The sequence below is a fragment of the Dermatophagoides farinae genome, chromosome 3, assembly GCF_024713945.1.
Source record: "Dermatophagoides farinae isolate YC_2012a chromosome 3, ASM2471394v1, whole genome shotgun sequence".
Taxonomy (NCBI): domain Eukaryota; kingdom Metazoa; phylum Arthropoda; class Arachnida; order Sarcoptiformes; family Pyroglyphidae; genus Dermatophagoides; species Dermatophagoides farinae.
Window position 1 is genome coordinate 2697858 of NC_134679.1, and position 27972 is coordinate 2725829.

The window sequence follows — 27972 nt, forward strand, 5'->3', positions numbered from 1 at the left end:
AAATTTTTAATCGCATCCATAATGCACATTCATGATGTAAGTGGATTCTAATATCTCACATTTCATAAAACTACACATGTGTATTGCAATCGGAAAAAAATAGAAAAGCTGTTGCGCTGAATATTATCGTCATTATCATCATCATTTACCAGGATCCAGATCCACACACACACACACTACAACTAAATATTTTTTGTATCCAAACACACCACTACAACTGGATTTTGTTGTTGTTGTTGTTGCTGTTGTTGATTGTGCCTGTATTGAACAGACAACTCTAAAACCTAATTTAACCTAACAAAATCAACCAGCCAAGCAACCAGATTGTATACAATAATAATTCTAACAACAACAACAAAAAAAAATAATATATCCAGTAAAATTATCAAGAAAGGAGAAAAAGCCAGATTGATACACACACACACGCATATTGAGAGAGAAGAAGAGAGAGGATACATAGCAAAAACACAAAAAAAAGAGAGAAACAAACTCCATGGCCGTATAGAACAACTGGCAGACATCATTTCGTGTTTGCTGTGTGTGTATGTTTTTCGTATTTTGTGTTTACCATTCGTTTATGTATGTTTATATTTGTGTATAAGGTTGGTTGGATATATTTTATTTTATTTTATTTTTTTCCTCATTCGAAAAAATCATCAACAATCCTAAAATCAGTTGGCATTCGGCACTAGAACATTTGATACAACTATTCGTATGTGTGTGTGTGTATTGGTGTGTTTATTTGCAAATAGAAATTGAAAGCGGCGACAAGCTGACTTTAAAAAAAAAAAAATTTTTTTTCACTAATTTATCGTTTAAATTTTCCATTTATTAGTTAAAAAATTACTGATTTTTTTCCTGATTGATCACATCTAATACTTAAAATTATTGATCATCATCATCATAATCGCACTGATGTAATACACCGAAAATAAAAAAATTTTCATTGAAAGATTATTGTAAATTGATTGATTGATTGATTGATTGAATATCAAAATAATATCGTATATCTATGAAAAAAATCGATAGAAATTATACAAGTGTTGTTGTTTTTTTTCCACAATCATTTTTTTTTTTGGTGTTTTGAATAACCGATTTTTTTTTGTATTCATCTCCATTTTCCATGATCATCATCATCATCATCCTTCGATTTTTGATTGTGTGTCTGTGTGTGTGTGTATACATTGGTGTGATTTATGAAGAATTGATTCGAAAACCAACGCCCTCTTTTTAAACATAATTTTTTTTTGTTTTGTTTCCCGATTTTATTAGACGCCTTAGTAATAAAGTAAAAAAAAAAATTAAATCCAAAACATTCGACTTTATCAACAATTATGACGACGACGACGACGACGCCCCTTTTGTCGTCATTTAATTTTTGATTTTTTGTTTCTCATTTCATTTATATTGGTAGTATTTGGATAGTGCTACAAAAAAACACCAACAATAACACAATAAAATCCTGAATAAAAATCCCAATCTTTATATTATTATTATATTAACGTCATCAATCCCAAAAAAAAAAACGACGACGACGACAACTACGACAATGATAATAATGTTGGATTTTATTGTATCATGTGACGCCAATTGATGATTGTAATTTACAATAATAATGATGATCTGAACGAATTAATGATACCTGTGTACAATACAATACCAAATACGATACATACGTGTTTTATTGTTTTGTTTCAATATTTTTTTTTTGTTTTGTTTTTATTTTTTTCGAAAAAAATTTCCTTTCAAATATCGATTTAAATTTTCATTTGTTTGTCGATTTCATTGTTTGTTTTGTTTTCTTTTTTTTTTGCTGTGTTTTGTTGCTGTGACATCATCAAATATTTGCCATTTTTTTCCATCACCACTATTATTCAGCTAACAAAATATTGAAATTATTGAAAACAAGAAAAAAAAAATGCAAAAATCCTCATCGATTTAGATACGATAAAGGCAATCAAAAAAAAAAAAAAAAAAAAAAAATAGTAAATATCCTTTCAAACAAAAATTTGTCGTAACAAATTTTAAAATATATATTCAGCTTGAATATATGTGGAAAACCAAAACAAAACTCAACAACGACAACAACCGATTGAAACATTTCAAACTGTATAGGACTAACTGTAAGGAGTAGAGGCCAAAAAAAAATAATAATTTTTATACCAGGCAACATGAATATATCGAGAATTTTTTTTTCTGAATGTCATCGTCAACTAAATTTTGTCGTCATTCTTCATTTGTATGATGTATTCAACAATTTGAATTGAGTATATCTTTCTCCTTTTCCTTCACATAAATAATTTTAACAACGGTGAAAAATTGTGCAAAAATCATTTCTGCTGTTTTTCCCCTGGTTTTCATTTGTATCGATTAGAATTAAATCGTGTAATGTTGTATGCGTGCGTGTGTGTATAACCAACAACACTGTTCGCGATATCAACATCACACCACCATCATTACCACTTTGATACATATCTCGAAGTGTGAGTTTGATTCCTTCTGATTCGCTACTTTTAAGCCGAATTTTTTTTGTTTTCAATTATGATTCTATAGCCAAAACAAATTTTAATAACTTCATAATACCACAAGTCTTTCAATGAAAACAAATTTACCTCTTTTTATTTTCCCGAAAATCAATCAATCAATCAATCAATAAAGTACCCTTTTCATATCATCAGGTACATAACCACTCATCCCATTTTACATCAAAACAAAAAAAAAGAAACATTCAAATCGATAACGATTGATTGATGATCATAGCAATCGATTGCCGACCATTTCATCGATTATCACATTGTTGATAAGTGTTTTTCATTTATGTTCCGGTTTCACAGAGTTCATTCATTTTTTCTTTATTCATTTATCTTGTGATTACTATAGAATGATTGATCAAGGTTGTTTGATTGATCGGTGATATCAAATGTCTGATTGAATTAATTTTGATTTTTTTTTTTTGGATCATCATTATCGTCATTGACAACAATAATAACCTGCAGTATCGATCAAGAAAAAAAATCATCACCAATTTGATTTGATTCTGATCTGATCTATTACACCAGAAGAGAAAGAGTGAAAAAATTTTAAGAATTTCATTTATCACAGCAATTTTGTTTTTTTTTCCTGTCTCCATATCATCACTCGTCGTTTTTGTGCTATTTTTTTTTCTTATTTGGTGCATATATCACCACTACAATAGAAATGTAAGTAATTTGATCCATTTTCGTTCATAATCGATATCAAAATAATTTTATTTTTGTTTTTGCATGTCGCACTTAATTCACTGTTTTCAATTTTTTTTTTTTGCTAATCCTTCATAATTATTCGTGATACCTTTTTAAATATCATGAAGAAAATCAATAGAGGAAGAATCATTTTTTTTCAGTTGAATTCATTATTGAATGCTCTTGAAAATCATATCCTCTATCATCATTATCATCATCACTAAAAGTGAGAAAAAAAATAAATATAAAAATGTAATGATAAAGTCCACATATGTGTGCTTGTATTATTAAGCTCACAATTTCTAATCATTTATCATCATCATGCCAATGGATGTGATTGATTGTGATCGTTGATTATATTGATGAAGAAACGATATTTTAATCAATGAAAATAATTTTCATTTCCATTTTATTTTTGTGGCTATTGAATGACAAAAAAAAAACCTGATTTGTCAATCGGCTTGTCCAACAATTTTATTTTATTTAAATGATATTTTTTTCCCCTTTTTTTAAATTGGAAAATTTCTATTTTTAAATTTCAATTTTACTTTTCATATCATTTAATTCATTTTTTCATTTGTTGTTGTTGTTGTTGTTTGTCATTGCATCGAAACATGATGATCAATTCAAAATCTACTGTTGGCATAATTTTTTTTCCCCATTTTTTGATGATGATGTTATGATGATTGAAATGTGTTTACGTTTGGAAAACATTCGTTTTAAAGAAAGAGAGAGAGAGAAAAAAAAAATTATCGTTTGTAGTATCATCAATGACGTTACCACGTCACCACACGTTATTTTTTTTAAACAAACGAAAGATTTTCATCCTTTTTTTACTTCTCCATAACTCTTTTTGCACACATAAAAAAAACCACCGGTATTTTTTTTTAAGAAGTAGCCGCACAGTTCAAAGTTAATCAAGTACAATACCTATTACTTATTTTCTATGCTTCTCAAAACCGGGGAGAGTGAAAAAAAAATTATCATTATTTACATTTACAAATACAGTAGAAAAAAAAATTGTTCATTGTTTTTAATTTATATTGCAATTATTCATCATTCATACACATTGCCATTCGTTTTGCAATTATATTATTATTATTATTATTATTATTGTTGCTGCTGCTATTAGATTTTCTCATGAATGAAATGATGTCAGTAATTTAAAGAATGAATATAGAGAAAAAAAATTCCATTCAAAACAGACAGAATTATAACTCAAGTTCATCATCTTTTCAAGAATGGAATCTGAATATTAAAATTCTTTAAACAAAATGGATATATATTTATAATTTCATTCTTATGGAGAAACATTTAACAACGATGAAAAAAAACGGGATCGAGGTTGAAACTATCAATACGGAATATAATAATAATAATAATAATCCTAACAATAACAATGAAAATATTGAAAATTACTAAATAGTTCATGTTTTTGTAAATTTTCGTTTTTTTTTCTCTCTTCTAACACACACACACACAACAAACGTGAGTTTGGTGCGCGTGCACGACATAGAGACACATTTTTTTATTATTATTATTATATTGAAAATAAGTTTGTTGGTGCATTTATGATTCGTTTCCCATTCTATATGATATGAATAAAATATTTCAATCTCAATTCATTCATTCATTCACATCTAAAGAATATATTTGAACAAAAAAAAAATAAAAAATAAAACACTTGGATAGATGTTACGTTATTTTTAACTTTATATGGCAAACATTCGAATGATGATGATGATGATGATGAAGTGAAACAAATTTTTCGTCATCTTCATTCTCAATGTATATATAATACATACAAACACCATACGATACTTGTTTTCATTTGCTGTTCCTGTCCCGTTATAATAATAATAATAATAATGTGAATCAGAAAAAAAGTGAAAAATAACTTGAAAAAAATAGATGATGTTCTCATTTCAATTGTTTTGGTATTTTTTGAATTCATTTCAATTCAATTCAATTCAAAAAGTTTACACAAACATACATTTCAATGTTTGTTTCATCGGTGTGTGTGTGTGTGTGTATGCACAAATGTATATATACATCATTTATTCTATAGTTGTTGTTGTTTATAAAACCAGAAAACAAGTTCAAATTTGCAACAACAACAACAACAAAAAAAACCAAATGAAAATAGGTGATATACAAATAGCAACAGCTGTAAATTGTTGTTGCGATATATGTCGATGATGATGATGATGATGATGATGTGTTTGTATAATAACAATAATGAGATGGAAAAAAAGAAGAAGAAGAAAAAAAATGTATTCAAAATTCAATAGATGAATGAATGAATGAATGATGCTAAATATGACGATCAAGTAGCCTAGTAAATATTTTTTGTTGTCAATATATTTGCAATATAGAAATGGGTGAATTGAATTGAAATGAGTGTGTGAGTCAGTGAGTGAGTGAAATGAAAAGAGAGGCCAAATATGTAATGTACAGCTCCCAAAATATATGCATATTTTGTATATTAATAATAATAATGATGATGATGATGATGATGAGAACATATGGAAATATAATGAGAATAATGATGGAAAACAATGTTCTGAATGTTACTTGAACCAATACATTTATTGAGAATGAACGAGAGAGAGAGAGAAAGAGGGGGAGGAAATCGATTGAAACAAAATAGCAATCACATCATTATCATCATCGTCATTATGATTGATGTTTGAGGTATTGTATTACGGGTATTTCGATTTGTTATCCAATATATATCTTTTTTTTCTTATTTGATCATTTGATCAAATAAATAAATTTTTCATATTTCTATTCTACTACTCTACATTGATTGATGTTGTGAATAGTAGTAAATCTTTTATGTGAAAAAAAATGATGATGATGATGATGATGATGAAGTGAATTGAAATTTTTTTCATTTTTTTTTAATTGAAATAAAAATTTCAACGTTATACACTGAATCCTATTTATATTCTTTATGCATATGCCGGTTTATAATCATCAATGATGATCTGATGTTTTGTATTTGTATTTTTTTTTTTTTTGTTTATTGTAAAAATAGAATCCATGATAATGAAATAGAGACCTACAGCCCAGTGTCGACAAATAATCAAACAAACTAACAAAAATGTTGGAATGAATATCATATTATGTGTATATACAAATCAAATATGAGTGGCATGTTTTTTTCCTTCATTGTAATGTGTGTGATATGATGATGATGATGATTATGAGAACAAAACGCCCCTTGTTTGCTGCCAACACACACACACACACACACTATTTCATGTTATATTCGTTCTGAATGTATCTAAAAGCAAAAAACCAAAAAAAAAAAATTCTTTCCTGGTCATCAAAGCTTTGCTTTGGGTTTTTTTTTTCTTGTAATATTTGTTCGCTGAGTTGTCGAACCCACCACTTGTATATATTCGGGCATTTTTTTGTTTCGTTTTGTTTTTCATCTAACAAATGACGTTATTCATCCATTCATTCATTTCACAAATTTGCCATTCATCATATAATAATGATGATGATGATGATGATGATAGGCTAGGATATATATGATTGGAATTCCATAAATCAGGATTTTGTTTTTTCCTCATTATCACAAACATGCTAAACAACGGAAATTTTTTTTTTTTTTTTGCTGTGATGTGATTATTGTTGATTAATACATCCATAATACATAAATAAATGAAATCTTTACATTCTTTTCGAGTAAATAAAAAAAATCATCTGATCAATGATTTCATCATTGATTATCGTGACGATTTTCTTTTTATCATCATAAACAACAACAACAACTACAACGAAATCAAAGATCCTTGCAAGTGCAACATGTGCAATTAATAATGTTTGTCATCATCATCATCATCATCATCATTATCATCATCATTGATGATTATGACTATCAACAAAGTCGACTATTATCAATTTTTTTTTCATTTCAATCAATCGATCGCTGAAAATGGATAATCATTCAATGATGAATCTATCATCATAAACATCAAAATTGCCTGGCATCAATCTTTTTCTTTTATTTTTTTTTTTAATTTTCATCTATCCTACTGGATTTTCGGATATTTTTGGTACAATTTTCCACAACGGTAAATAATGAAAAAAAAATGTATTCGGACTGATAAAAAAAGTGTGAGTCCGATATTTGTTTGTTTGTTTTCTATGGCTATTTTCTTGTTTTCCATATTTTTTCAATCATAACAAAAAAATAATTTTTTTTTCATCCCTTTTTTTGCCCGAATGATTCAATTTATACGCACACACGCACATTAATATTTTTTTTCCATTTTTTTTGGTTGGATAAATTGATCACCAGTTTGCAACCAAAAAAAAAACGGATTTATATCCGTGATTTATATTATTATTTTGAATGAAAGATAATTTCATATACCAGTGAATAAAAGTGTTATTTTCAAATGTTTATTGTTGCAAATCAAACGCATCATTGATTTTTCATATAAGATAAATTTTTCAGTCAATCAGAAACGTATTTTTTTTTCTTTTACTTGATTGATGCTTCAAACATTTACATTGCGATTCGATTCGAATGAATTTTTTTTCTTTCGTTGCATTGATCATCGTTTATCACTTTCGATTTTAGTTTTGAAAAAAAAATTCACATTTGTTCATGTGTGTATAAGTGTGTGTGTGTGTAATAAAAATAAATCTGCAAATATCACCTTGATAATCTTTCAATTTCTATTTTTTCATCATATAAAAATTCAGGTTTCAATATAATGATGATGATGATTGCAATGGCTATTTTATTTTTATTCATTTTGCTGCATTCAGAAAAAGGGGTATAATTCTCACTTTTTTTCCTCTCATGAACTATTTCAGGATCTCATCATCATCATCAATATTGGCGCCACTACTAAATTGATCTTTTCTCTCTCCATTTTTTTTCTTCTTTGATCTGATCAGATATCTGGTTGAATATTTGTTTATTTGTTTGTCATTTTTTTTCTTGTTTTACGTAAATTCCATTGCGATTTCATTCAATTTAGGTTTTGAATTACATGCGTGTGTGGGAAAAAACATTTTTGTTTTTTCATCATAGATAATTTTTTTTAGTGTGTGTGTGTGTGTGTGTGTGTGTGTGTGTGTGTGTGTGTGAATTTATCCATTTAGTCTTCTGATGATGATGATGATGATGATCATCATCATAATCAAAAAATATTGACGATGGTGTCTGAAAATGATGATGATGATTACAATTAGGAAATGGAATTGCTATATCAGATTTTTGAAAATTAATTTGTCTCTTTCTCTCTCTCTCTATATATCTCACTCTCAATTGAATCACAATTTTCATCATAAGATTTTTTCCATTGAATATAACTTTTGGATCTTCTTGATGATGATGATGATGATCATCATCATCAACAACAACAACTGAAAGATTATGAATGCAATGACTTTAATGATCTATGATGATGATGATGATGATGATGATCTATCCTTTAAGGCTATTATGCTCTTTTTATTTTTTTTTCATTCACAATCATCATAATCGTCATCATCATCATCATCATCATCATTTAGCTTCTGTTTCTGAATCTGGAATGGAACACACACACACACACACGCAGACACTTGTTTGGCAATTAATTAATACAATAATAATGGGCAGAAAATAAAAATGTAATTCAAAAACATCGAATAAAATCCAAGATGACCTTTTCATCACCATCATCAATGATGTGAATGGTTTCTTTTTTTTTTGTTGATTTTCATTCAATAAATATTGAAAAATTGTATCATCTTTTCATCATAATGATCGTTATTATTCAATTTCAATTCAATCTTTTTTTATTTCGTTAATCAAACAACAACAACAAAAAAATCTTCTGACTCGAAAATTAAATTCAATCTAATCAACAGATGATGATGATGATTATGAGCGATATTAATCAAACAAATCTTTTAATCTATGATGATGATGATAATGATGATGAGACATTAAAAATAATATCTTCTTCTTGTAAATTTGAGGATTTGATGTTTTTTTTTCACTCTCCAAATAAGGTTTTTTTTTGTGCAGCAAAATAAAAAAAAACACCGTTACATATTTATATATGGGATGATGATTAGAAGTAAATCACACACACACACACACATACACCGGCAATCAATGATCCAATTTACATTATATTTACATTTACATTATTACTATTATAGTGATCATGATACATTTTATCCAAATATATTTTTTATTTTCTTTTTTCAGGATTGTTTAATGATAAATGATAATGGTAAAAAATGACGAAAATTTTCATTTTTTTTTGTACAATCATCATTATGGATTATTGATGTAATAATATTGTGCCCCAAAAAAAAAATTGATCAAAATACAAATCACAATCATTAGCATCATCATACATGTTGATGATGATGATAATAATATGCTTAATCGGATTAAATATGAAATTTCACCTATATATATAATATTATTATCATTATTGATAATTTGTTTTTTTTTATTTTTTCTTCATCAAATTCATTTTTTTTTCATCAATAGCTTCCAAATATATACGAACCAATCCTAAATAAAGTGTTACATTAAATGTATCGTATATGTGTGTAAAGATATGGGTAATCTGCATCTGTAATACGAAAAAAAAGAATGAATTAATTTGTAAATAATGCGAAAAAAATTTTCTCTTTAGATTTTGAATATTTTTTTTTATCATAAATTTTCTTTAAATATTTCAATTTAAAGAAGAAAACAAAAACATAACGTTCAAGCAAATCATGTCAATGGCCGGAAAATGGAGAGCAATCGAGAGTTTATTGTTTTTTTTTTTTTTAGTTTCAATTTTTTTCTTCATTCATAATATTGTTTATGACTGCGATGATTATAATGAAGATGGTCAGAAGCTTTTTCTTCATTAGGATCATACTGATTATGATGATGATGATGATGATGATGTGGACAACAGCGAAAAAATGAAGAAAAAAAATTCCATTGATATCATCATCATTGATGTCATCATCAATTTTTTCTCGTTCGTTTGTTTGAAAAAATGTCATGCCATACATTTTGTTGTTGTTGTTGTTCTCGTTGTTGTATATAATATTTCAGTCCATATGATATTTTTTTTACATGTCATCCTCCCCATTCTCTCTCTCATCCTATTGATTATGATCATCAGGATGAATTTTATTTCATAAATACTCTTTTTCTTTTTCATCTGTAATAAAATGTATATATAAAGATACACACTATTGCGGTCATAACAATTAACCATGATAAATGTCCTCGTCATTCGAAACATTGTTGTCGTTGTTGTTGTTGAGATAAAAAAACGCAATGGCAATGATTTAGCTGATTTTAATTCATTCAATCAACATGTTCATGTACACACACAATACCGAATAAGAGATAATAAAAAAAAAGATCAAATAACTGAATTTATTTTTTTTCTCATTTTTAGCCCATTTCCGTAACATTTTGTTGGGTGTTCATTTTTTTCCATTATTGTTACTGAAATCAAAAGAGTTAAATCACCTATAGCCTAAATCATCATCAGATGACAATGATGAAGATTACCCGTATCAAAATGGATATTTTTCATCCATCCATCCAGCCATTCAGATAAATTCATTTCTTACGTGACCTACGTTCTTTTTTCATTTTTGTTGATTTTATATCATCATCATGACATTAATCTTTTTGAATGTATATGATGATAATGATAGAAAAAAAACGAACAAAACAAATGAATAGATGGATGGACAAACGGATTTGAACCATAGATTTATGACATATAGATAACTATTGGAATTATTATTGTCATCATCATCATCATCATCAAAAAATGATATGATTATGATGATGATGATGATGATGACAACAATTTTATATAAGATTTTATTTGTCTCTTTCTCTTTTTATGTCTAATTTTAAATTCAAACCAATGAATTAATGTATGAATGAATTAATACTATCCTGTAACATTATATTGATGCAACACGGAGAAACAAAAATAAATAAAATTCTCATCAAATACAGAAGCCGTTCCCATTGTTTTTATTTTATTCATTCTTTCATGTACATTTTTGGTTAAAGAAAGAGCAAAAAAAAACTGGTTCTCGAAAAAGAATTTCAAAACGTGCATTTCACGCACGCACACACACACACATTCATTGATCGAAAATGCCAAAACCACCATGAAAATATATCATAATGCACTGAACAAAAAAAAAATATGATAAGGAATTGATCGTAAAATTGTCACTAAATTGTTTATTATCATAAACAATTCAAGTCTGTTTTTTTTGTTTTGTTTCTCTATCATTCATTTTTGTTTTGTATTTGAATATCTTATTCACGAATTAATCGATACGAATGCACTGCCAATAGAATTGAGTTAAAAATACACAATTATAAACAGTATTGAAAATAGAATCATTTCAATTCACATTTGATGATTTAAATTCATCTAAGAAAAAGAACAACAACAGATCGTAAAGCGTATCGCTTCATTTTCCTTCCAATTTTTATTTTCTTTACAAAACGTAGGCGAAAGAAAATAAAGGTTTAATGTACAGGCAAAACAAAAAAAAACAGGACAATCTTATTTTTTTTTCACCAACTACAGCATTCATTTTTCTTTGGTCCATCATGGATCAATGTTTGATACTAAAAATAGTGACAAACAAGTGTAATACTACTCTCACACACACACAAAGTATCGCTCATGTTTGGATTTGTTTCACGATTTTTTTTTGCCAATCTAGTTTTTCTTTTGGTTCTCTGATTACCAATTTAGAATCCAAATTAACAACATACTATCACTAGATTTATGTTATGGTATTATGTCATTTAAACGAATTCAATGAGAATAAAATGAGAAGAAAATCTAAGAATTTGTTTCGAATGAAACTTTTTCTGAAATCCAAAAAAAACCCGACAAGATTCAAATGTTATTTTAGTATAAATGATGATGTTTTTTTGAAATCTCTTTCTTTTTTCCATGATGATGCAATGGTTCATCGATTCATTTCAAAGATTTATTTGTTGTTCATCCTCCCTCCTCAGATTTGATCCATTCGAACTCAAAATTACAAGGTCGTTTCTTTTTGTTTATTGTTACTATTATTATTATTATTATTTGTATTCTTGATCGTCGAATTAAAAAGAAATGGAAAAAACAAAATGTTTTTTATTCCGATATACTTTTTGGCTTGTTCTCATGGGGACATTTTTTTCAGGATTTTTGGTTGTTGTTGTTGTTGTTAGTTTTTCGTTTCTGTTTTGATCAAGAATTCGTTAATTGAAGATTTGTTCAGTTGAATGGCTGTTTGCAAAGTGAGGGCGATAATGTCATTCGATTTTGACAAGAGGATTTCCCCTTATTTGTTTTTTTCTGTTTGTTTGTTTGTTTGTTTCCCCTCATTGTTCTGTGAATGTGAGCATATTATTCTCATTCAATGAGAGTTAACTCATGTTTTTTGATCATGAGTTATATAAAACGAATTGAAAACACATTTGAAAAAAAAATTTGTTCTCAACGACAGGTGTATGAATTTTGACGGATAGATAGATTCTGATATGAAAAAAAAACAGCACACACACACACACACAAATAAAAATATCGGCACTAATCTATATATCTGATGATGGCTATTTTTGTAGCTATGTAAAAAGTTTTTTCATTCATTTTCATTTTATCCATCCAAATCCATTACCAGTTGATTATTATTATTGTTGAACGAGAGAGAGATAGAGAGAGAGAACATTCATAATTTCCATGAAATGAAATTATTGTTGTACAGGCCAAACCAAAACGAAAAAAAAACAAATTACAACAACAATCAATCGCTATTTTGATAGGGCTGTATTTTTTTTTAATATATATCGTCATCGTTATCGTTGTTCCAACAGAGGAGCAAAAAAAAACCCAAATAAATGATTAGATGATGAAAAACAACAAAAAAAATCAAAAAATCAAAAAAAAAAAATATCAAATCTATTCAAGCTTATAACTTAAGATGATTAAAAAGAACAGAACGGATAAATAAATAACACAACGATTATGATTATGTAATGGCGATATAATCGATCGATATAATAAGAGAAATGTGTATGTATGGGGGGGGGAAAAAAAATACTTGAATAATTTTTTATTATAATATTCAACCAAATTATGTTAACAACAACAACAACAACAACAACAACAACAATAACAACAAAAACAACAACCACTTAAATTTGAAGTGTTGGTGATGTAATAGATTGTGTGTGTGTGTGTGCGTGTAAATGTTGGGGTTGTTCACACCTGTCGCTTTAAACAGGAATTATTATAGCATAATATGTTCATAGTAGATTGATTATGATGATGATGATGATGATGATTATAATATCTTGACTTTTGTTTTTTTTGTTCGATTGGATTCGGTTTTTGATCAATACATATGATGATGATGATTAATATCATGTAGGAAAAAAAATGGATGGCAAGTTATTTGGCAAACAATTCGTTTTGGTATGCTTGATTTTTTTTTAAATATTTTTTTCGTATGAGAAACGTATACGTAATATATATCTATATAAATGGTTGATTGATTGTTTATGATTGATTGTCATTTCCAGTAGTGTATCGTATGTACCATACCAGATAATTTCATTTCATTTCATTTTTTTTTCTGCCAACTGATGTATCAACAATAATATCATAATATATTGATACATTCGATTGTATCTTGTCAAAAATTTTAACCACAAAATAAAAAAAACAAAACAATTGATTAAATCAATTTTAGATGATTTTTTTTCATATTATTATTATTATTACAATTTTCTTCTGAAATTTTATTTCTGATTTTAATTTGTCTTGTCTTGTTTTTTTTCGTTCGTAAACTTTTCTTTTTTATTTGATCTTTATTTGACGAATATAAAAAAAAACATTTTCATGACGACAATATCTGATCTAATTGAATCTAACTACAATACATTTGTGGCTAATGATCATTGTATAGAAATGAGAGAAAAAAAACATTAACAACAATGGTACCATGATCAACCACGAACACACACACACAACAATACACTGTTTTGATCGAAATTTTTTTTTTCATAAATTGAAAAATCTTTCTTCGTCATCATCATCATCATCATCATCATCGTACATTGTAATCATAGAGAAATTTCTGGATTTTTTTTGTTTGTTACTTTCCGGTTCCAAATGACTGAATTTTTATACTTGATATAACGACGATCGTCGACGACGACGACGATGATGATGATGATGACGGAAAAAAATGTACATATGTACAGGTTGACAATTTTTTAACTCGTTGTTTCGCTCGTTGGCTTTAGGGCTGGTTCATGAAACACACATGGACTTTTTTTTTATTACATGATGTGTATATATTTATATTTGTATATTTATAAGTGCAATATGTGTGTGTAAGTGAATACCTGACAAAAATATCATTATATATGTAACATTTAAAAAATTAAATGATATTTTCTATAAATTTCAAACATTTAACCACAACCGATAATTTAGTTATCTGGTAATTAATAAACACAAACAAAATATCAATCAACATTCTTTAAAATCCATACACAAACTATAAAAACTAAAACACAGGACACGACACTCTTTATCTTTTGAGATCATTATGTTTGAAGTGATTTTCATGCTGAATAAAAATAAAATTTTTTATAAGCCAGCAAGAAGAAATTTTGTGTCTCAACGAGAAATTTTGTGTCTCAACGAGAAATTTTGTGTCTCAACGAGAAAATTTTGTGTTTTACCGAAGAAATTTTGTGTATCAACGGAAAAAATGACAGATTCACAGAAGATAACAGATCAACAAATGCAAAATTTGTTGAAATATAAAGAAGTTCTTCAATCAACGCTAAGATTGATTTTTCAAGAATTTGAAAACGGAACAATCAGTATGTTCCGATTTACGTTTGAATTCGCACAATTGTTGTTGCGGATAGAACTCTATGAAAAAGACGTCAGCCAATTTGTAAAAAATAACGCTGAACGATATGATTGTGGTACCCTGAAATTTAGAACAATGGATAACGAAATGATTTTGAATCAATTGCAACAAAAATATAACGCAATGGATCAAGAGGGTTTGCATAACCCAGAGCAAACTATGGCGACAGGAATACGAAATCATTCCCGTGATGAATTTATGATACCTGTCAATCCGAGACCCCATTCAGTACTTGACGAACGTTCTATGGCTTATATGGCACAGACTCAACGATCTCAGTCAATGATGGATATTGCCAACCATCAGAATGTTCAAAGATCAAATCTGGCTCGATCTTTTTCGGCCATGGAAACAGTACCAACACGTGAACAGTTAACAAATTTTTTTGAACCAAGTCATCAAATTCCAACTTCGTCGACGGGACGAAATAATGTTAATCGATTTAATGACCGAAACTACCACGAAACGGAGGAAATGTTGATACATTCTAATTCAAACGATGCTGGGCAACATGAGGATAATCAACAAATAAATTGGCGATCGTCAAATGATAATTTGCAAAGTAATCAACATTTTTTGCCAGAACCTCGCCCTAGATTGGCATTTCAATCGTTTGGAAATCAGGATGTTAACCATACAACACACAATCTTCCCGAAAGACGCATTCCGTTTAAAGCAAACAGAGTGCAATTTATCAACAAATTTGATGGCAATTTTCGGAATTTTAATGATTTTTTCCAACCATTTTGCAATAATGTTGACAAAACAGATTTGGATGACGCAACAAAACTGCAAATATTGAAATCAAAATTGGATTCGAAAACAAGGACGTGGCTTGAAGGTTACTCCACTGATGAAGATTATGAGAATGCTAAAAGGACATTATTGCGGCATTTTAATTCAATGTTTGCATTGAAAAACGATGTATTAAAAAAGTTTGCGGAACTTCAACCGCCATATGATGATCATGATTTGGAAGGCTATCGACGCATGATGACTTCAGCTCGAAGTTCATACTTGAGTTTAAAACGTGCCGGGGCAGACGCTTTCACCATTACCTTGTTAACAAAACAAATAAAGGGGAAGCTATCTCCAATCAGGCTTTCTATCTTGGAAGAACGTTCAGATCAAGAAGATATTGAACAAGTAATCAAATATCTCGAAAATATTGTTGATAAACTGCAAGACAATGCAGATCCGTTTTTGGTGAATAATAAAAAATTTACAAGACAGGCAAATAGATCGTTCAGAGAAAATCGTGGCGCCTGTATATTTTGTGGCGATAAAACTCATTCTGCAAAAAATTGTAAACTGGATTTGACAACCGCAGAAAAGCGGCAGCTGGCATTTGATGCAGGAGTTTGTACTGGATGTTATCAACAAGGACACATCTTTCGCTATTGCCGAAGTGCAGAACATTGTTCACAATGTAATGGTTCGCACAAACTCGTGGATTGTCCGTCTAAACAAAGCAAATCAAACTGGAGATCACAAACAAATCAGAAATCCAGTGAAAAGGAGAAACAACAAACGATCCCGAAAGCTGTAAATTCTTTGGACGCCGAGCCACAAGCATTAATTGATTTGAATACTCCTGACAATTCAGAGGAGTCGGAAAATGAACAAGGCGAATGTTTCTCAGTTAACAACATGGAAAAAAAGTCAATACCACCAATATTGGCACGTGCTCGAATAGACAACAAGAAAGTTACAATTTTACTGGATCCGGGATCGAATATTAACATTATTTCGAAATCGGAATGTGACAATTTGAAATTGGATATTTTCAAAAGTAAAATCTCAATAAAAGTCACCGAACATCGATTAAATTCATTTCAAGCATGCTTTGCTCACATGAAATTGGGGACAATAAAACGGAAGATTATCTTTCGAATCGTAAATGATGATGATATGCCGATATTGCTAGGACGAGATGATATCCATGCATTTAAAATAATGTTGTTCCCAGGCGATCGTGAATTGATCCCAATGCAGATGACAACGTTACAACGTCCGGAACCTAGTGAATTTCGAAAAAGTTGTTATCATGTTAAAGCCAAAGATGAACAAACGGAAAAGCAAAATTTAAATGATTTATTACAACTTGACGATGTTTTTGCTAAATCAAAATTCGATATTGGATTAGTTTCAACCGAAAAGTGTCAAATTCAGTTGACTAACAACATGCCAATAGTTCGGAAAGTTTATCCGTGCTCAATTGAGGACCAATCAAAAATTGATAATCAATTTAAAGAATTGCTCGACAATAAAATTATTGAATCACAAATAAAGAAAACGGCAAGATATCATGCCCTTATGGCAGCAATACTGGTCATGATGTTTCTTCCAACTGGTTTCCTTGCGGGAATACCTACTACTGATCCCATTATTTGGAAAAAAACGCAACATGCGGTGGCAACTGGAACAGAATATCGAACTTATATGGTTGGATTACAAGATCCGTGTAAGGCATGGGTTGGAGCTAATAAAGAATTTCATCAAGGATATTACACCACTAAAATAAAAGAAAATGAAAACGATTGCCTTTATGAAATGATGATAATCTCACAAATTAAAAAACATTGTGATTCTGAAACTGATTTATCATACAAAATCAATAATCAAAGGAAAAAACGCAGCTTAACAGCTTTGGCTTCAACAGGAGTATATGCAATTGCTACTAATCCAGGCCAAGTAATTTCCATCTTCAACTCTATTATTGGTTTTGTTTCAAATTTTCGTACACAATATCGTGTAAAGGCCTATCAAAAACAAACAGAAGAGAAAATTGCTGAAATGGAGCAACTGTTGGAAAATCAAAATCAATTGATTAAAGAATTAAAAGACCAATGGGATGAACGTTTTTTGAAATACACGTTTACCGAAAAAGCAATGGAAGAATTGGCGGAGATCAATGCCAAATTAAATACAATATATCCTCATTTGATGGCATTCTTACGCCAAATGCAAATGCCAAGAATCGATGCGGATGTAGACTTTCTTTTCCCAAATATGATAACTGAAAATGAGACCTGGGAATTATGGGAACCTCAAGGTTGCAAATTTGATGCTAACGATAATGTTTTACAATTGGATTTCATTGTTCCAATTGTTGATCCAAAATATCAAGTTTATCGTGGGCACCCCTTCAAGATTATTCAAGAGCGGGGGGAAAATAGATGTCTTTTTCGTTATAGTGGGCCACAATACATGTTTGTCAACACTAAACGTGATTGTGCAATAGAGGCGGATATACAGCCGAATGGTTATCATGCTGAAGCATTCCTTGTATCTCATCCAGATGAATGTAGAATTCAAGCTCCTATGAAGAAAACTTTTTGGCAAGAAGATGAATGCTTCACCGAATTTGAATGGAACGATCAAAGAAAGAAAAGTCAACAAATAGATTATGATTCAGAATTCGTTTACATTTATTGTTTAAATCAAACATTGAAATTGGCAAATGTAACATACCGATGTGAAAATGCTGTCTATCGTATTCCTCGAGATCAAGAATTCACAATTGATGAACATGAATACATTGTGAGGAAACAGACAAAGAAAGCGAATTTTGTATTGGAATATCATACATCCAGAACAATTAACGCTTTATTATTCCATGATCAATTTGAATACGAAAAATCTTTTAAAAATATCGGAATTCTTTTGGACAACTATCAGCATTCAAGTCGTATTGCTCCGATAGAATCAAATTGGACTGTAAGGGGATTGATGATAAACGCGCTGATCTGCTTGCTTGTTTTGGCGATTATCACTATTTTCGTTGTTATCCTATATTATAAATTCTATCGCTTGCGAAGAAGAACCGCAACAAATATGGAACACCTTACTGCAGTTCATCTGAATTATGTTGACAACAGTGCTGAATCCTCAAATCCTCCTCCTGCTACGACCTCTCTTGGGGGGGGCATGTAACATTTAAAAAATTAAATGATATTTTCTATAAATTTCAAACATTTAACCACAACCGATAATTTAGTTATCTGGTAATTAATAAACACAAACAAAATATCAATCAACATTCTTTAAAATCCATACACAAACTATAAAAACTAAAACACAGGACACGACACTCTTTATCTTTTGAGATCATTATGTTTGAAGTGATTTTCATGCTGAATAAAAATAAAATTTTTTATATATATAAAAAAAAAATTCAAGCATTGTGTGTGTGTATGTCATTCGATGATTTTATTTCATGTTCATTTTCTATATTATAATCGTATATATATGAGATAATAATAATAATGATAATGAGAGAGAGAAAAAAAATGGATAAAAAAAATGAAAATTGTTATTAACAACAACAAACAATCAAGCTCAGGTGTTTATGTGCGCGTGATTTATACTATAAAATACACAAACAAACAAACAAACAAATGAGCAAATACAGACACGAAATAAACTAGTTTTTATTATTATTATTATTACCTGATTATAGTTTATTTTTATTTATTTTTTTTCTTCTTCTTCTTCTTCATTATTATTAATATTTAATGATCATCATCATTATATCATTATTATTGTGTGTGTGTCTTATAAATATCATCATCAAAAACAGCAGCAACAACAACAACAACCATCACATTTTTACTCAATTTTTCAATGAATTCATTCATAATATACGGAAGTCATGAACTGTTGCTATTGTTTTTGTTTTTGTTTGTTTGTTTGTTTGTTTTTTTTCTGTATTCCAATTGGAACGATTTTCTAGACTTTTTGTTTTGTTTTGTGTCACTACTTATTATTATCATTATTATATAACTATAGTTATTTTTCTTGTTTTTTTTTTTGTTTGGTCATTTCGATTCAATTAAACGTGTTTGTTTTTGTCACCATCATCATCATCATCATCATCAAAAAAAAAGATTGTGACAAATTGCATGAAGCAAATCATTAATTACACACAATACTTACACAATTGGGGACAGAAATGTATCGTTTGTGTTTTTAAATCGATTGAATCCATTGAAACTTGACACTGTGAATATCTTGGTGGTCGGTGGTGATGATATATAGAAAACACACACACACACACACAATTGAATAAATAAAATAAATGTAAAAAAAAAGAAAAATTTCCAGGCACAATAAAATCAAAGATTGGAAATTGCCTTTTTTTTCTCTTCTTCTTCTTCTTCCACTAACATTAGCAATAACAATTGTTCATTTTTCCCCCTCTCCGATTTTGTTTCGTATCTATCGATCTAATCGAATCGAAACGAAACGAAATGAAAAAAAAATCATAGATTTTTTTCCGCTTTTTGTCCGCTATTGAATAATGAACAAAAAAAATCACAGACATCATCAGATATCATTTTGGGCCAGGTCGGTTCATTCATTTATTTTTTTTCTGCTGTTGTTGTTGTTGTTGTTGTTGCCTGAATGCTGAATGTTTTCTTCTCTCTCTCTCTCTATTCGGTGCCAATCTCCATATCATTTTCCTACTATCTTTTCATTTTATTCAAAATAAATGTATTTAATGGAAAAAAGAAAAAAAAGTTCAATTTAACATTCATTAAATTATAATATGGTCTACTAGAGAAAAAAAAGGGGCAACGAGAATAGATATCTACTATTTTTTTTCTTCTTTTGATTCGTCCATCATCATTGGATGTCGATTTCAATTTTTTTTTTTGTTTTTTTCGCTATTCTCCATCCAAAAACCCCCTTCCAGCTCCACACCATATATACTAATGACAATAAGTATTTTACTTGCCATATAATTATACGACCCGATTTCGGTAGACCGGTTCTTTCGATTCAGCAAGATGATCAAGAAGAAAAAAAAAACGAACAATAACAGGTGGAATATAAATAATAATATAAAATAAACGACAAAAGCAACAAACAAACAAACAAACAACAACAACAACAAGAGGAAAAATCATTCATTCTATCAATGTATAGAGTTTATTTATTCAGTTATCATATAATATGATGAATAGAATTGATGTAACAACAGTAAAACTTGAAAAAAAACCAATTCGATGTAAAATTGGACTTTCCCTTTTTTCTGGTTAACTAATCAATGATGATGATGATAATGGTAATGTTGAAGAATTTCATTCAAATCCTATTAACTTTTTTCCTGCTGTTTTTTTGTGATTCAATTTGATTCAATAATCTATGTGTGTGTCTGTTATCCGGAGGTTGAATGTATTAGGCTCGTTTGTAAATTGTAACCGAAAAAAAATAATTCGGTCGCTAGATAATGATCAAATATCACAGTACATCACGCCTTTTCATTAATTAGTACAGGAATTTTATCAACAAAAAAAACATACACACACACACAATAATCTTGATGTTTCAAATTAAAATCGTGATTATGCACAAAGTGCACAAAAAAAAATGGTTCAATTTTTAGCTATTACACGTGTGCACGAAATTTCATACCACACATGTACTCTGTACATCATTCATCATATATGATTGTCGATTGATTTTAATGTGGAAAAAAAAAGAAAATCTCACGGAAGTTTTGAATCCATACGTATATATGTATTTTATTTTTGTTTTTTTTTCAATTTTTCAATCATCATCATTATCATGACAGATGACATCGATGAATGTTTGATTTGGTGAATATGTACATGTATCGAAAAAACCGTTGAATTATTTTTTTTCTTCTTCTTCATTTTTCATCTTTAAAAATTTGTTCAAAGATAGATGATGATGTTTATGTAAATGTAAATATTCGATTCGTCATTTTATTTATCAGTGGATATTTGTTTACATTCAGTTAGCAAATATATATATATATATATATGCACACATATATTTCAAGAAATCCAACAACAACAACAAGTTGTGTTTGAACAAAATTATGAGAAAGGGAAAACAAAACAAAAAATTATTGAAAGGAAAAACGATGAGGAAAAAAAATAACCAACAACAACACAAACCCATCGATATATTCAGTTTATTTTTTGTTTTGTTTTGTTTATATATTGCACTATATTTCGAATGTTATTGTATTTGATGATGATTTTCCACTGTGTGCGATCTGTTTTTACTTTTTCATTTTTTCTCATTTTTTTTGACCAATCGATGAGTATAACAAACCGGATTCAGACAAATGCATGCATAGATTAAATATGATGATGATAAATGCATTTATGGCTATCATATTTTTCTAAAACAAAAGTCTGGCCAATCCAATTGATCAATGTTTCACAATCATATGGTAACCATAGACAATCAATACAAGATGACTACTGAAATTCTGGACATATGGTAATCCTAAATGCTTTCTATCCATTAATGATGGTGAAAAAAAAATCGTTGTTATTTCCGGCTAGTATTTTCTTTTTTTCTTAGCTCTATTTAGGCTCAAACACTGAGCCGATCACCATCATTAACGCCATTGCCGGTTTTTTTATCATCATCATCATCATCATCATCCGTATGACCAATACCATTTTGGCTATTTTCTTTAACGTTTTTTGAATAGTAGAAAAAAAATGAGAAAAGAATGAAAAATGTAAATGATGATGATGATAATAATGATTGTTTTTTCTTGGTTTACTCTTTTCTCTTTAGTTGGTGGTTTTAATCCTCGGTGGTGTCATCATTATTCAACAAGAGAAAAAAAAATTTCAATCTTGTCATTATGGATTGAATTGGCCATTTTTTTATGAATTGTTGTTGTTGTTAATGATCAGAAAAGATTATCATCATCATCTTTAGATCATTGTAGATGGGTAGTGATGATGATGATGATATGATATTTCATGTTTACCAGCCATTATTACAAAGATCAATTCAATTTTTCCACTCTCCCTCTTCCTGGATAATGATTTTTTGTCTTCAGTTAATGATTCTTGTAGTCTTTGAATACAAGAATAAAAATGAAAACTTTCACTTTGAAAAAAAATTCAAAATCTCACGTACCTTTCTATTTTCTATTTTCATCTTCAATATTGTTTCATTCATACAATACAGTCATTACTTATTCTCTATATGAATAAAAGTATCAGAAAATGAAACAGAAAAAATCCATACAAAAGTCAAAAGTCGTTTATGTCATCAAATGAATAAAAAAAAATGAAATCTGAATCTGAAATGCAATGATCGCAAACACACATTACAATGGCTTACGTTGAGACTACAAATTTTGATCGATTTCTTCGAATTTTTCACGCTTTTTCTCTCTCTCCCTCTCTTTTCTCGATTTAGGAAGGAAATCCGGAAAATGTTTAAAAATTTTCAGGAAATTTTTTTTCCACATTTTGTCATCATTTGCCATTATTCACATTCATCATCATCATCATCATCAGATCGATTAATGATCAATCAAATGTTGAATGAAAATTCAATTTAAGAGAATATAATGAAAAAAAAAACTCAAAGATATCATCATGACCATTAGAATTCAATTAGTCAGTTTTTTTCTTTAAAAGTTAATTTATTTTTTCACGAAATCGTTGGCTATCTTGATGTAAGACGTTTTTTTTTATTTTTCTTTTTTCAATCATCAAAAAAAAAAACAAACAAACTTTTGATAATAAAAGTGATTCAATTTTATAGTTAATTTAATTTTGTTTAATGAGAGAAATAATGTTTATCTAGTGTGTTGTTGTCTCTCTCTCTCTCTCTCTCTCTCTCTCTCTCTCTCTCTCTCTCTCTCTCTTTCTAAAATATGATGATAAATGGCTTAAATATTCTCATCATCATAATGATTATTGATTATTGAGCATGACCAAGAAAGTTTGACATGTGACGAGTAAACAAATGACATTGACGTGATACAATTGCCAGTGTTAACAACAAACAAGTGGAAAGTTTTGGAACAACAAAAAAAAAGATTAATCAAACAAAATGTTGACCGATAATAATAAATAATGATGATGATTAATTGAAATTAATGATTTCAATCATCAATGAAAAAAAAATTGATTTTACTAACTGGGAAATTTTTTTTCCTTTTGTTAATGATCAACAACAACAATTTCATGATTTTTCGTTTCAAGTCAATCATCATTTTATCATTTTATTTTATTATTATCATTATCATTCAGTACATTGTGGTATCTTTTTTTTTTTCCTATGATCGGATTGTTGTTTTGGTTGATCATTTTTGATTTGTGTCGTTTTTTCCCCCTATATATATCTGTTTGTTTGTATTTTCGGTACAAAACGTTTACCTAGTTTATTTTTTTCTCTCCATTTGATTCAATCTTCATTTATTTCGTTTTTTTTTTGGTTTTTGGTTTTATAAATACACATTTCATTTATGTCAAAAATATTTTTCTTTTTTTTGTTGAAAATAAGTGTTTTTTTCATTATTCAATCCCGGTTCATAATAATGTATTAGTGATCGATATTTTTTATTTAAGTTATTTTTTTTTCTCCATTACAAACTGGATGAAAATGAAAATGTTGAAATTGCGTCCGATTTTTGTTTTCAGGATTATTCATTGGTATGGATCAATTGGCTAGCAGGATTGAGTGATGATTATAAATCCTACTGCAATGCAATCATTACGATGATGATGATGATGATATTAATGAAAATCCCATATAATATGGTCATTTTTTTTCATACGATTCACTTGTTTCATTTTTGAAAAAAAAAATTTTCTCTATTTTTAAAAATTCTATTGTTAAATTTTTTTTTTAAAATCCACACACAAACATCGAATAAAAGCAAAGCAAAAAAAAATGGACAATTGCCGGACCACTACTACCTACACTGCTCTAACTATATATATATATTATGGCCAAATATTCCAAATGAGCAACAGTGCACAAAAACTGAACGTTTTGAACAAAAAAAAAAAAAAAAAAAATGAAACAAGCAACAGGTTAAATTGACTTTTTTTTCTCTCGCAACAGGTGAATGATCACAACCAAAAAAAAGAAAAAAAAATTATTTTCCAATCAAAACAACAACGAACCATATTAGACCTTAAGTGAATATATACGCTATAGACCAAGGAAACACAAAAAGAGTTTGAATGTGGTGATGAAAAAAAAAAATTGATTGAGCCCGTTTTTTATTTTATTTCTTTTTTTTCAGATTCTCTTCTTGTTTTGATAGAGAAACATGATGAACATTGAACCGAAATGATGAAAAAGATTATGCTTCGTTTTTTTTAATAGGCCCATCATTTTCAATTTTTTTTACGGGCATGAATTTTTTTCCCTTGATTTGTGCTTCAAAATTAAAAAAAAACGGTTAACTTTGAAAATGCGAAAAAAAACTACACCGAAAACCGAAATGTACCAAATATATGAGTGAAAAAAAAAATTAATTTTCACACCACCGCGACCACGATCAAAATCTTAGCCACTCTGTTGATGATGATGTGAAATGATGATGAACAAAACAATAACAGCAACAAAATTCGATCGTAATAAAATAAAAATAGTTTTTTTTTTAGGTTCTTATAACACCGAAATTCTACTCAAGTTTCTATTCTTCTCTCTTTAAGTTTAATCAAATTGACTTGACAAAACAACAACAGAAAAAAACAATACAATAACAAAATGAGGAAAACAAGAAAACTTTTACGACCGATTCATATTATGGTTTTGGTGGAGATGATGGGTATTATACAATACAATGGATGAATGAATTTTATGCTTTAGTTTTGTTTAGTGCATACTGTCTCTTGATGTTATTGTCGTTTTTTTTTATTTTGTCATTTATTCTGGCAGCCTGAATATCTTCTTCTTGTTGTTGCTGTTGCTGTTATGATTGTGTTACCTGTAGAGCACTATCCATCATCCTTTTTTTTCATTGTCGTCGTTGTCGTCGTCGTCGACAATAATAATAATGATAATAATCGTAATAAGGGCTCCAGGTTTTTTCTTCTTTTTTTGTGCTTGGCTAGCTGGGCGCATCATTTTCATTATCATCATCATCATCATCATAAGAACCGCATATAGTGCGAATAATACACAAAAAAAGCAATTGTACAATGTTCTTGCATCAACCACCATCACAATATATACACATCACAGTCTATACGACCACAACAACCAACCAACTAACCAACCCTCGAAACAACAATTCAAATTTTTTTTCCTTTTTTTGCCTTTGACCTTTTCGAATGACCTCTGAAGAATGAGAAAAAAAAGGGAAAAAAAGAAAGAATGAAAAACAGTTCACATGCAAGATGATGATACCTTTTTACTGAATTGAATGAATGAATGGATAAAATGACCATATATGTAATGTATCATGAACAACATTTTTAAACAACAGAAAATGATGACGATTTATGATGATGATATTTGGCGTTGACCCCTAGAATGATTGTGTGGCTAATTATTGTATGGAGATAAAAAAAAAGTTTGACCATCATGATTTTGATCATTATCATCTTTATATAAAGAAATCAAGAATCTCGAGCAACAGTCACATTATTGTATTTTTTGTTGTTGTCGTTGTTATTGCTTAACAATATTGGTTTTGAGGAAATGAAAGTTTAATTCTGTGATTTGAATGTTGGACAGTTGTCAGTTTTTTCTCAATTAGCTATCTATTGTCTAATTCGGAAGTAAATTCTTTGCAATAAAGTAAAGTGATTGATTTTTGTTTCATACAAAATTTAGAAAAAAAAAATTTACACTTCAAAAGACTTGATGATTAACAACATTTAAAACATGTTTGTTTCAAATTATTTTTTTTTGTTTCTTCATTACAATTTTGCAATGAAAATTATTAGATTAGATTATAATAATCATCATCATAATAATTATGATGATGATGGCTGGTATCATCATCATTATTATTATATTTCGACCATCATGATTTGTATATTACATATAATTTGTCATTCAATAATTGTGATTTGAATCACAAATAATTTTTTTTTTGTTGTATTCAAAATCTCGTCTTTATGTCCATGTTTTTTCCGCCTATGTAAATTATTATGTATATATGTTGGCGTGTATATGGTTCGTTGATTATAACGTTCCATTATGGGATATATAGATGTGTATTTGAGAGGCATTATATTTGAGTTATGTTTTTTTCCTGTCGATTATCATCATTGTTGTTGCTGTTGTGGTGGTGGTGGTGGTGCTGGTGATAATGATGATCATGATAAACGTAAATCACTCTTATGATGAGTATGATTTATAGTATAGTTGTATTATTTGTGTTGTGATTAAAAAAAAAATTTGTCAAACTTTTTTGTCTATCTTTATATCAGTGTGTTTGATTGGGTTATTAAAGTTTTTTCAATTTTTTTTAAAGAAAAATTGGCGTATGTGGTTGAATGGTTAGATATTTTTGGTTTGTTTTTTTTTCGGTACTTTTATTATTTGTGGTAGTGGTGTTTGTGTGTGATGGCGTTGATCGATAATAATCATCATCATCATTAACCAAGAGAGAGAGAGAGAGAAAAAAAAAATCCAACAGTCAAACACACACACACTAAAATCATTTGGTGTGTACCTTATTCATTAATATTCGTAACACCCGAAAGAAGAAGAAGAAGAAAAAATTTTAAGATAATTAAATTGTGAGAATTTTTTTTTTGCTCAAATCAAAATCAAAAATAATTATGGTTGTGTGTTGTTTAACATTATCGATATGGTTGATGAAAATATTTCGTTTAAAAAAAAAGAAATTACCAACGAAAATCATGATGATGATGATATAATGATCGCTACAACTTCAACAACAACAACAACAACAACAACAAAAAATCTACAAAAAATTTCATATATATGCATCTTATCATTTTTATTCACACATTTTACAACCAATTTGTAATCATCATGTAATTTGTAGCTAACAAAAAAAAGATAG

The 27972-nt window shown here is 28.8% G+C and overlaps 2 protein-coding genes across 2 annotated transcripts in view; both read left to right on the forward strand.

Moving 5' to 3' along the window:
- Nucleotides 1-687: 687 nt before the first annotated feature.
- The window catches only part of LOC124494437 (uncharacterized), a 45908-nt gene continuing 18623 nt past the window's right edge, over nucleotides 688-27972 (forward strand). Inside the window, exon 1 of the mRNA XM_075729527.1 lies at nucleotides 688-3200. The gene's annotated coding sequence lies outside the window, so the exon portion shown is untranslated. The remainder of the gene's footprint in view (nucleotides 3201-27972) is intronic.
- On the forward strand, nucleotides 14981-19352 carry LOC142597361 (uncharacterized). The gene has a single exon (XM_075729014.1). The coding sequence runs from the start codon at nucleotides 15015-15017 to the stop codon at nucleotides 19116-19118; it is 4104 nt and encodes a 1367-aa protein (XP_075585129.1). The 5' UTR covers nucleotides 14981-15014; the 3' UTR covers nucleotides 19119-19352.

Bases quoted from the DNA above. Each gene is read 5' to 3' on its own strand.
- LOC142597361 (XM_075729014.1), top strand. From the start codon at position 15,015: ATGACAGATTCACAGAAGATAACAGATCAACAAATGCAAAATTTGTTG.